Source organism: Medicago truncatula, chromosome 2, assembly GCF_003473485.1.
Source record: "Medicago truncatula cultivar Jemalong A17 chromosome 2, MtrunA17r5.0-ANR, whole genome shotgun sequence".
NCBI lineage: Eukaryota > Viridiplantae > Streptophyta > Magnoliopsida > Fabales > Fabaceae > Medicago > Medicago truncatula.
In genome coordinates, this window is record NC_053043.1 from 33,900,976 (window position 1) to 33,914,012 (window position 13,037).

The 13,037-nt window shown below is 33.7% G+C and overlaps 1 protein-coding gene across 1 annotated transcript; it reads right to left on the bottom strand.

Annotated features, from left to right (window-relative positions):
• Positions 1–450: 450 nt before the first annotated feature.
• Positions 451–12,556, bottom strand: LOC120578381 (DNA topoisomerase 1). Its single transcript, XM_039831065.1, has 16 exons — positions 11,988–12,556; positions 11,209–11,851; positions 11,030–11,116; positions 10,866–10,912; positions 10,414–10,523; positions 10,206–10,306; positions 9,274–9,366; positions 8,122–8,262; positions 7,021–7,104; positions 5,347–5,415; positions 4,221–4,280; positions 3,302–3,373; positions 2,685–2,792; positions 2,400–2,476; positions 1,937–2,023; positions 451–598 (listed from the first exon to the last, which is right to left on the bottom strand). The coding sequence occupies exons 1-16, from the start codon at positions 12,554–12,556 to the stop codon at positions 451–453; spliced, it is 2,496 nt and encodes an 831-aa protein (XP_039686999.1).
• Positions 12,557–13,037: the final 481 nt, after the last annotated feature.

The window sequence follows — 13,037 nt, forward strand, 5'->3', positions numbered from 1 at the left end:
TACTCAGTTTGGTTCATAAATTCAAACCATGTCATTCTAGGCAGACCCGAACAAAATATGGTGACACTATACCCGAACAAAATATGGTGACACTATACCCAGGTTAAATCCTAATCCCCGGCCCCACATGCCAGTATTAAGTAGGCCTGGTTTCATTTGACTCGAGGCTTTGCTTGAACTGTTTCTATGCCTATTTTCATCCAAGAATATGCTCCAAAACCAAAGACATAAGTTAACAAAGAGCAATATTGTATATTTTTTTTTCTTACCACTAATGCTTTTACTTAAATTCTTATTTAGCATGTGGTTGCCAAGACAGAAAGAAAGTAAAATCTTGATAAATAACAAAAAATGAAACTACAATATCTTATGAATTTTATAAACAGAAAAAAATAATTTCTTATGAACAGAAACATTTGTGCCAAGATATCTAACAGAATAGGCAGCCATTTAGCATTTCAAACAAGTCAAATTATGCCAGTCCATAAAAACATAAAATCGAGCCAAGGTTAAGCAAACCTTTGGTTCCTCTCTTATAGTGTTTGGCTGAGGTGTATCTTCCTCCTCCTCGTCACTATATAATGTTTTCCCAGTGTACCTGTTTTTAGAAATCACAAGTACCACTCATAAATTTGTAATTTCAACAATGATGTGTTTCACAAGGCAAAACTGCTGTTATGAGGACAAGAAAAATAGCAGCCTCAATATTTATATATGACCCTGAGAGTTAAACTATTACATACATAAAATGTCTAATGGCTATAAAGTTTTAGAAGTAATGGAATATACTAAATGCATTCTTTGAATCACAAAAAATACTAATCAAAGCATTAGCATAAAAAACAACCAGTTCAAAAGTACCATGTACAATTAATATGATGCTTACAATAAATGAGGCTGCTCTCATAAGAGCATATAGCAGTAACAAGAAAAGGATTTTCCCAGAGATCCGCTATATGATTCAAAAGAGACTATTATGTATTTTTGTGAACCGTGTCTAATGGCAAACCATTCAAAACTAAGCTCTTTTAAATAGCTTGGCTTGGCATGTAGTTTTATCGGCCTCTACTTCAATTGGGAAATTCTAAATCTACCTTTACCATTGCTTGGTTTGGCCTATAGCTTTATTGGTCTCTACTTCTGTTGGACAATTCTCAATCCAATTTACACCAAGGACTCCAGAGGTCTTCACCCATCTCAATATAAACCCAAACCACAGGCTGAAATTCTATTATATTTTTCATGAAAGGTATTACCCTATTAGAGTATTGATCAGTTTGTACTTTCTGTTTTGTTGGTATTTTTTGTTTGCAGTTTGTAAATTTGTTTCGGTCTGTTGTGTTAGTCATTAAAAATGTTCTGCTATGCTGTTTTTTGTCCAGATTTTGCTATCGTAGCGACTGCAAGAAGAAACTCTGTTTTCCGTGAATCTGAACGGATTTTAGGTAGGATCATACGAACAACATTACAATCCTCTAAGTTACAGTCCTTCAGCCCCTCCCGATGCTTCATAGGATCTCGTGTTTGACAACATTGCATGTCATTTTGTATGATAGACCCACGGATAGTTGAAGGTTTGATTTATGGTATGGTTTGGCATTCCAATTTTCACACCTCTAAAATCTAGAATTAATGTTTTTGATAATCTAACATTTCATATATTCTTGCTTCTACGAGCTTTTCATTTAAGTAGAAGTAAGCATATATGAAATGTAAGATTATCAAAAGCTCGTGCAACTAGACGCTTTGACTATTTAAAGTCAAATAGTTATTTGCACGTCAAACCTCATTATTTATTTGCATTGATAAGAGAACATAATAACCGCCATTCTTCAAAATGTGTATAGTGGCATACAAGTTCACCATTGTGTGAAATCACACAACAGTTAAGCTATAACTTAGAACTTATAAACCAAAAATTTAGCATAACACTTACGTGCACCTAGGATGTTGATCACAGCCTATACAGTAGCCAGCAGCACTAAGTCTACGTACTTTAAATGTCAGTGTGCCTTCCATACAACTAAAACAAGTCAAATAAGAATTTATCAGGAGAATATCTGAGAAACAATCCAGGCACCAATATAATGAATTCAATTAACAAATCATCCCTACACAAATTTTACCCTAGAACATTATAAAATGAATTCATATAATATATTCCTCAGGGTCAACAAATACCAACAGTAACGGATTACGGAATGTCAACCAAGTTTCATAACCAATAAGCATTTAAATTCTTAAACTTTAACATTCCAACAGTAGAGTATGCACACTTATCATGTGATCATCTCTTTTACCACAAAAGTACTGCAGCATAAACATAGCATAATGAGGGTGTGGCACGCATGATGATATTAATATTTAACTATTTCCAACCACAACGTGGCATAATTTACCTTGGACACAACCGACTCTGGTCTGGGAGTGAACCAAATAAATAATCCGCAAATTTGTTTTGTAACATCTCTTCAACCTGTAAGTATAAAAATCATTCATTAGTAGATAAGATAAAAAAACATGCAGAGCGCATTTTGCTTCCAGTCTATCATAGTCATATTAACAAGCATATGCAAACATACAAGGTGGATAGACAACATTAAAAAGAAAGCATACCAAGAAAAACATAATTTGAGACCCCAAAATGGCAAAGCATTGAGCAAAAAGAGAGAACCCACACACACCTGGCGAATATGAACATTAGAAGTACGCTCACAACATGTTTTAAACCGTGTCGAATAATCACGAACAAGGCTTTTCCAATTGGTGGTTCCAGCAGAAACATTATCAAGCTGAATAAAATATGAGATACATTTTCATTATAGAAATGGTAGGCAAGGACTCAATTAAAAATTTAAAAATACAAAATGGAAGTAAACAATCTTGGGTGCCACATTACCACTGCAATAGTAGCACAAACATACAGCTTTAGAAAGATTCACAACTAACTCCGAAGTAAAATTTATATATGTTTGCTAAATATATAATATTCCTAAGAATATTTTTAAAATTTATATTGGTTGAGAAAATATGATGTGAAAGTAGAAAGTTAAAGTTTGTTGAGTTCTAAAATGTTTATTGCCACGACAATACAAAATTCCCACCCCTTAACGGGAATGAAAAAAAGGGAAAGTGTGAAAACATATTCGTCGTGGAGTCCATGAGTAAAATAGATTTCTGGGAACCAATGATACCTGAGAATATTTTGCCAAAATATGTAAGGAATATAAATACTATTCCCAAGAAATGTTTTTGCATATTAAAAGAAATGTGATCTAAAATACACGATTGTAATATATACCTCAAACTCCATGGCAGCAGTGGAACTGTAGTCTGTAACCTCTGAAAAATGATGTGATAAAAAAGCAGACACCTAAATATGACCCAAAAACGACATAAAACTCATAAGTTACAAGAAATCTCATTTCTAAGATATCTGAAAAAGGACTCGTCAATTACAATATGAAACCAAAAGGACTCGCCAATTTAATTCATAATACGTGCATCTCATGAGCGGAAGAGATTTGTAGGGAATTAAATATCTAAGGCTCATTGATGAGAGAGATGGATTATTGCCCTATGAGAATAGTGAGGAATGCATAAATATTTTTAAGTTGTTATTATGCAAATTCACCCAGGCTTTCTAATCTCATTTCCTAAACCAATATGGAAAACAGTGAAGCAGATGACAAGGGTTCAAGCTGGCTTGATTCGGATTTCTTTCATGGGCCCAATAAAAGACAGCATATACACATTATTTCCGCATGATACAATAAAGGTAACAGGAGAAATGTTACCACAAAAATGATCAATCAAATGAATACATAATTATTTATTTTGTTTTAAAATGTATGGACAGACAAAAGAAAAAAGGAAGAAAAAAATATATAACTGGAGACAATGGTAAAAGGAGCACAAAACAAATCATATATCAGATAAATTGCATTTAATAATGATTAGCATAATTCAAAGGAATATATCTGTGAATATGTATAAGTGTTGTAGTTTGAAATTAGTGTGTCTGTAGTATGCATAGTAAGGAAAAAACTACAGAGAGAAAAGATATAAATCATTTGACTCCAAAAGTTCAAGCTACTATAAGCAAGACCAACATCACTTAAAGTCTTCTTTTGCAGCGTATTAATAACATAGTAGAACAATAGAACTAGTATTTTCATCCCAACAAACAATAATTTCAGAACCACAAGCCCAAAGCTTACCGCACGGCCACGAAATTTGGGAGTAAGAACACAGTTTTTTACTTTCACGTAGTTTCCATCCTGAAACAACAAACAAATGAAGACTCATAATCAAACTGATATTAAAACATTAACGCATGCGGTGCCTTAAAATTTATGTGCAGGATGCAGTAAACATGATGAAATAAAGAGTGGGAAACAGTGGCAACAAGACAAATTCCACAAGGTAACTCAAAATATAGTTTTGGGAGGGAGGATACAGAAAGTCGGTTTCTTAACTCTTGGAAAAATATCGTTCCAATAGATTAACTATTACTGTGTCACAACAACTCAACAAAGATAAAATTGGAAGTCACAAAGTATGACGTGAGTTTATTGATAAATTGTTTTTGTGTTGCTTTATTTTGATCCATAACAAGACATCATAATGTCATATGATTCATATATCCGACCTCAGCTAGTGGGAATAGGGTTTGGTCGGATCTAGTAATATATCCTGAAGGTTTCTCTTATGTCCAGGTGCCTCGGTTTGGCCTGGAACTTCAACCTTATAAAGCAGTGAAATCAATGCATTTTACTAAGCAAATCACTAACTTATGGTTAACATACAAACTACACGTGTAGCTCTAACCAACTGCTGCTTAAGTTCCATAGCCTTCTTACATTATATAAAAAGGACAAGACAATAAGCAAAGTTCTATGATTATACAGTTTCCGTTGTGAGAGAGAATATAAATTATCGACAAGGCTTTATTTTCTTGTAGATTACTGACAGCTGTTAGTCAGTTATCATGTTTCTTTTTTACTGGTTTATTGTTCTTTTTCACCAGCAGGCTTATTTTCTTGTTTTATCATGTTCTTTCATCATATTCTACTTTTTTTACTGCCCAGCTGCTTCCTTGTTTCATTGGCTTTTGATGGCACTTAGGGTCGAGAGTCCCACATCATTTGAGATATGATAGAGACCCAAGGATGAGGGGTAAGGGAAAACTCTTCAGATAAATCAAGTATGAGAACGTCTATAATTATCTTTGATCAGCTGCTTCCTTGTTTCATTGACTTTTAACTTAATTGTTAGCCTTGAGGTGATATAAGATAGAAAAGACACAGCATAGTTATGCCATTAGACAGTCTCCAAGTCAAATACCTGCAATCCTTGTAATGTTTGTGCATATGATGCCGCTCTTCCGATCCCAATTTCGTCAAGCTTATTAACCTATGACATGCAAATATCATAAGGGAAGTCCTAACATAAGAAAACAAAACAGACAAGCAAAAGAAACAAAAGCTATGTATCTCCTCCTTGACATCACAAAGCATATCTTTTGAAGAGCTCCGGTGCATGTTGAACTCAACATGTAGCAATAGATCTATTTATTTCAGATATCGTATTTAAAATCATAAATCACAGATATTTACAAGATAAAGAACTCAATATATGCATATGTTGCCATACATATAGTTCAACAGGAAGTCGAGAAACGAGTTCATCGTAACAAAACTCTAAATGTAGCCTGTATGTGCACAAGCTGACAGCATATGTTATAAAGATTGAGGAACTGTCACTAGTTAACAGCCAACCACATGATCAATATGTTTTTAACAGTATCTCAATCTGCACATTTTTCTATCTTCGGTTGAGATGCAAGTTTGTGATGTTTTAATAAGCAACTATAAAAGTACATTGTTAGAAGGAAAAGAAGATCCAATAAACAAAAGGCAAGCATTAATAGAATATGAAGTTCCCCATTGAACTGAATCAGGTACTGCTCCGATTAAAAGAAGTGGGTGTTGTTCATTAATTAAGACCAATTATACTACAAATCAAGAAATTGAAATGCAATACATATCTATTAATAATATATAGCCCGTTGGTAGGATTCCAATCAGTGTTATTAATATCGGATTATGGAAAATATTGGATCGCCAAAAACCCGATATTAAAAATAGCAGATAGTGTAGCGGGAAAATAGAGGAAGGCACAAAATGGTTCAAATAAACAATAATATATAAAATAAATCATGCTACACAAAGATAAAAGCTACGTAAACAGAAATTTAAAATGCGGAAATAAAAAACTACATAAACAGAAATTCAAAATGACTTGATATAAAACTCAAAATCACAATAGTTTAAACAGCTAATAAAGCATGATAATGCATAATTGCATACATTAATGAAGAAAGCCATAAAAACAAATTAAAAGTGACTTAAAACTCAAAATTTAAATAGTTCAAAACAACTAATAATTGGTAGTTCTAATTTCTAACTAGTAATAAAAGATCTAATTATTCTACTCTTCCCCAACATAATCATTTATCCTCATTTTCAGATAGCAGAGGCATATCCTTCAACTTCTTCAATTGAATCGATGTCCTCAAACTCTGCTTCTGATTCTACTAAGACAAGATCATCATAAGTTTTAGGTTTTATACTATTATATTGGGCCTACCAATTTGACCAACCCACCAGTTTAGAATAAAATATAGTATTGGGCTTTATCATAAAAAATACATTAAAAGATACAAGCTAAAAGTTGCAGAATTCTGATATGCATGTCATGACTGATATACCAGATTTGAGCAATCTCGCCGATATTTTGGAAATATCTAAGTTGCTAAATCGTATCCGGTTTCGTATCGTCTACCCTGAATTCCGATGCGAAATAGCGATATAGCGCCGGTATACCAGATATTTAACAACACTGATTCCAATATCAACCATCAATTCTACATACAACAAAAGAGTAACCAGCTGAAATTAGTGCAGTCATGGTCTATAATACTCCTCCAAGAATAACGAAGGACACAAAAAGACTTACCAATGATGCTACGGAGTAACGTTGTGGAGGTTGGGAATGGTGTTGACCCGCCTCAATTTGAACAACATGAAACACGTCCTCTCTCTATATAACAAAAGTCAAAGTCAATGAAGGGAAAGGTGTTGCGTTATTTGTTGCATTAATAAATACGGAAGCATAAATGAAGAGTAATTGTGTAAAAAAACAAAGAAAGGAAGCAGGAATTAGTTTTAGGGGAATATTAAAGTGCACGACATATTTGTCGTCTTATTTGCACGAATAACGCTTACTATATCTTGTGGGGTGCATCTCCAAATCAAGTATGAGTGTGTGCTTTGTCTTGTCTGATGGTATTTCTCTTATTACTATAATGCTTTGGCATTTGTACTGGGAAAAATACAAATACTTAGGCCGTTGCTGTTAAATATTTGGCGTTGTATTCACCATACTCCTTTTTGGCATTTTGACCTTTAAATGATGTTTGTTTTAACAAAGCAAATGGCGTGTTGTATATTGTCGTGCGTGTCCAAAGGGTGTCGTGCCATATAGCACCACTCTTAGTTTTAATCTAGGAATGGTGCAAGACCATTTCCAGTTGATATGTACATTTTTCTACCCCATAAATGATTTTAATCCTTGACATGCAATTAAGTCCTCCTATAACCTATTGACTAGGTGATGAGAGTTCAATATTTGCTGCCCCGTTCTTTCAAATAAAGCTTAATTTCTGCACAAGGTAAAAAGGACTTCTAGATAGACAAACTTTAAATCCAAAGGCTATTGCATGAGGAAGGTTAGAGGCAAAGTTTCATTATCTAGCCTCCACCTAACGACAAAAGCTTTTAGAAAAGTTGGCTTTCCCCAAGTAGAAAAATAAAAAAAATAAAAAAAATAAATATGTTGAAGACAAGAAACTACTGCAATTTACATTTTACAAGGTATCTTGTTGTCTTATCTGTATATATGCCAAGACTGTCCTTTTAAAAAACCAATGGCCATTGGCAAAACAACATAAGGAATCCAATAAAAGCAGTGTAGACAAATAAATTAACAAGGCACGGACTGGCAGGCGTGAAATAATTTTAAATAGCATAAACAATAATAAATTTCAAGAAATGTTACCTTCACAGAACTTAGCATGTCAAAATCTAGATCATGATTGGACCTGTCACTATCTCTATATTGTCCCTCTTCAATGCCAAAAGCTAGATCATGATTGGAATCGTCACTATCTCTATATTGTCCATCTTCGGTGACAATGCCCTGGGAGTGAAAAAGAACCATACATAAGTCGGGAATCAGTTTTACTGTCCTACTCTTTTAAAGGGACATGCGAGTATTCTCTACTTCAGCTTAAATTGATGAAGATACAGAACCATTTGTGGACCTAGAGCTTGTACGTTTTGAAGCACTAGTCCTTACAGGAACATAAAAAAATGGTCGTAAACAAAATTGTGTCACAGCCTCGCATGATTAATCAGAAAGGATCGAATTCATATTGAATCCAATGTAAACTACATTGAATCTTGCAAGTCTCTTTTATCAAGTAATGCACAACACAACATAGAACCAAATGCGTCTCTACACTTCAGTATAAAAATTGGATGTGGAGACTCTAGAGTAACTTCGGCATAAATATAGCAAACAACACGGAAAATCTTGGCAAATCATTTTAAGCTTCAATATTTGATATAACGCTCAAGGTCAATACATCATTTTAGATAGCTAATGTATATACTTTGAAACATATGGCAAAACTTCAAAATTTATTTCTCCACAAGCTTTAAATTTGAAATCTACTTATCATAGTTATTTGCCCGGTTGCAGCTAACAGGTACATAAACTGAAAATAATACCATAGTCCATTGTTAAATAATAAAAGTTATAACAAATTAACAACAATTAACCTGATGGAAATTAACATATATCATAATAATGCTTGAATTAAAATTACTGTGTATATTATATTAGGGGAATGTACAAATATATATACACATGGGTCTCCTAATCAATCCCAAGAACTAGGGAAAGAATCAACTGAGAAAGGAAAACTAAATAAATAAAATCAGGATATAAAAATTATCCTATTAATCATAATTATAATATCTCAACAACAATAACAATAATAATAATAATAATAAGCTCAAGTCTAATAAACAAATAAAACCCATTATTTGTAAAACGCAATGAACAGGTATATGAATGATTACAAACTATCACGAGGCTAAATAGCATCAAGTCACAAAGTAACGTATCTGCAAGAACTAACCGTACCGTAAAAACTGTCCGGTACCCAGGAAACTCGACCCTTGAGCTAGCAGACCGTAACAGGATAGACTGATCAGAATTTCCAATATCAACTTGTATCTGGAACCAGAAAAAACATTAGGAAACATAGCTGGTCAAGAATAATAATATCAGATCGAAGCACTTGAACTTTAAATGAACACAAGCTGTATTTCAAGATCATATATTATGTTAAAGATCTTTATTTAGGACAGACACAATCTAACAATAGTAGACCTGGAAATATGGTAAAAAAAAAAATTGAATTTACCAAGAAACATTTTTTCCTTTTATAAAGCAAGGTTCCATACAACAGAGGAAGTTGAACCCAATAAAGATGAGTGAGAGAAAGATAAACATCACACCTCAAATCGAATAACCCAAAAATACGATACATGAAAAGCTAAAGAATAAAAAAACTAAGGTGTTACTGATATGATAACACAACGCACATGTTGAATATTATTGAGTATCATTAGTTTGGTGAACTTCATACTTTCTTTTCTTTATGTAAATTATTTGGTTTTGCTATAATCACTTTAATCAAGGGATATGATTAAATAAGCTTGTTTATAAATTTATGAGTGTTGGGGGTCTGTCTCTAAAAATTTCAGATCTCTTTTTTGCATTATTATTCAGCTGCTTCCTTTCCTTTTGGAATAAACTGTTTGGTTTTTTGGATCTTAACTAATTTTAGAGGTTTTGCTTTCCACAAAGAGGCCAAATTTCGAGGCATGTTCTGTTGTTGCATTTCTTTAGTGTTTATAACTGGAAAGGAATCCTAGAATTTTAAAGGGAACTTGCTTAACACAGGACTTTATTTTAGATGGGTTTATTTTTATAAACACCCTTTACAAAAAAAAAAAAACTAGTTAAAAAACATACTATACTTTTTCTTGATGGATATTTTGTATTCTAACCTTTTCAAGAATAGCCGGTTCCATCTGACATGAGATTGTTCTGAACCAAATCAGTGTGTATAGCTTCAAAGATTCTTTATCTAACACCCCAGCCAGCATCGCTGACAAGTCATTAAGAAGCAATGCTGTTAGCTATGGCACTTAGTTCATCATTGAACTAAAACATTTATTAAAAAAAAAAAAAAAAAACGCATAACTTATTACATACATGGTAACTTGCGTATGTCAGTAGGTCTGATGGCTTCATGGGATTCTAGTGCATTTTTCACCTTTATAACGTTCTCCGGTGGACTTTGTGCAACAAAATTTTGTCCGTACCTGCACCCAGTAAATTTAAGCTCATGGAAGAAAAATTAAAATTTGTTTAAACCAGAAAATAAGAATTCAAATTTAAAAAAAATAAATAAATTGATAGGGAAAAGAAGTAAAAACTAACGTATTAAAAATAGATAGAACAAAACTATACACACATATATGAAACATATGTATAAGAAAGTAAATGCAATATTAATTTTATGCAACAAATATATGAAACATCTTTATAAACAAAAAACATATAGTACGATGCATACGAATGAATTGATTGTATATTCAGTAGTATTGAAGTTCCTGTTGCAAACATGAGCAAATTAAAAAGAAGTATGAAGAAGCACACGTCACCTTTGAATGATAACGGATCGAATATCCGAAACAGCTTCCTCAGAGATCTAGTAAACAAAACTCCAAGTGTCAAAGATAGAAACGGTTTTCAACAAACAAAATTATTGCATTGACAGAAATACACTCTAAATATATATAGATGTCATCCACGTATGTGAACCTACATGAAGTCCGTCAGTTATGAAGCACGTTATCAGACCGGCTCGGATATTCTTATGGAATTTAACTCCCTCATAGAGTTTCCGAGCAATCTGCATTAATAATTCAATCAAGATTAATGATAAAAGTAATTCTAGAAAATTAAACATGTAAACAAAATTAAATCATAATTCCACATGAAAACCTTCATTGTGATACTCGAAGAGAAATTCAATATTCTTGCTGCATCCTGCTGAAGAGTTGAAGTCGAATAAGGCGTGGGAGACATTTTAGAAATTTTTGATCTTGTAATACCAATGACCTGAAACTGAGCAGAGTATATTCTGCTTTGAATCTCATTTGCCTCTTCAACAGAAGCAACTGAAAACTTATTCAATTCCCTTGAATCAATATGTGTGAGTAGGGTCCGAAATGGTAGATCCCTGTTTGTTCTCTGCAATTGGGGGTACAGTGTCCAATATTCCCTGGATCTAAATGAGTTAATTTCTGATTCTCTATCACATAGAAGAGAAAGAGCAGGGAATTCAAATCTTCTAGGGGATTTGCAACTTGGTAATTTCCTCAGTACTAACGGGGAAATGTTAAACCCAAATAAAAAATCAATGACCCTCTTTGCAAGGTAAGAATTTACCAAATTCATGTCAATCTCTCTAGGTTCTTGCAAAGCAGCTTTAATGGATTGTTCAGTAATTTCATTGAAAACCACTCTAGCGAGAAGGATATCTTCCTGCAGAGATCTATGCTTTTTTCTTAAAATATGGATAATCTGCCAAGCAATAGTCTCACCCTCAGGGCTAGGATCAAATGCAAAGATAAGATTGTTGACCCTGTAGCACAATATAAAATGAATTAAGCAAAACAACTAAAGTTAAAAACAATTCCAATTCCAATATAGCTTATAAAAACAACTTAAGAGCAATTTAACATTAATTTTATCTTAAGTGGAAGTGATAATTTACGTACCCCTTAAGTGCAGCAGAGATCCTCTTCACACGAGTTTGGGATGAATTTGAAATTTCCCAAAACAAACAAAAATCATTGTCCAGACTCGCAGAATTTTGACCTGGATCCAAGTCCATTACAAGTCCATTGCATGAAAGAACTTCATACATGCCACCAAGATAACTTCTAATGGTTCTTGCTTTATCAAGAGACTCCACAACCACCACAGATTTTCCCACCGGTGGATAAAGTGATTTTCCCGTAAATCTCAGAGATGGTAACGTTGTTTCCAGTTCGGTCATAACGTATCTACGTTTACCGTCTTTGATCAGTTCTGGTGGTTTTCGTTTAGACCACTTCACAGTGGTGAAGTTATTGACGCCGAAATAACGAAATGGGTTTAGAAAGCGGTGGGGAATGGTGGTGGGGTTTAGCAAGCGGTGGGGAATGGTGGGGGAACAGGTGGTGGTGGGGTTTAGCAAGCGGTGGGAAATGGTGGGGGAACCGGTGGTGGTGGGGTTTAGCAAGCGGTGGGGAATGGTGGGGGAACGGGTGGTGGTGAATGATAATTTTTTTAGGATTTGAATCATTGTTATTGGGATTAGGGTTGAATCGAAAAAATCAAAAAGGTGGAAAATGAAATGAAAACGAGTATTGAACCAGAAGAAGAAGAAGAAGAGGAAGAAGAAGGGTTTGTTAGATCGTTCAAAAATAAAGAAGGGGTTTGTTAGAAACAGCAATGCTATGTAGTACGGGTAGAAAAGTCACGAAAATCTTCTGATTTTTTTTAGTGGAAATCATGGGTAGTGGTAGTGTAATACGTTGCTTTTCATTGGCCTCTCTCGTACTGATCAGTATTGTCCTTGTTTGTTAGAAATTGGTTCAGTTGCTTTGTAAGGAAAAGAGACAGAAACGTGTTCAGGAAGAAATGGAAAATTACTACCAAAATTACAATAATATCCCCTCCTCCTTAATTTCGTGACTAGTGTCTTTTCTTCAACATTTTTGAACCATTAAGTCATGTTCAAACTCCATGAATCATATTGAATCGGTTGACTCGACTGTATTATT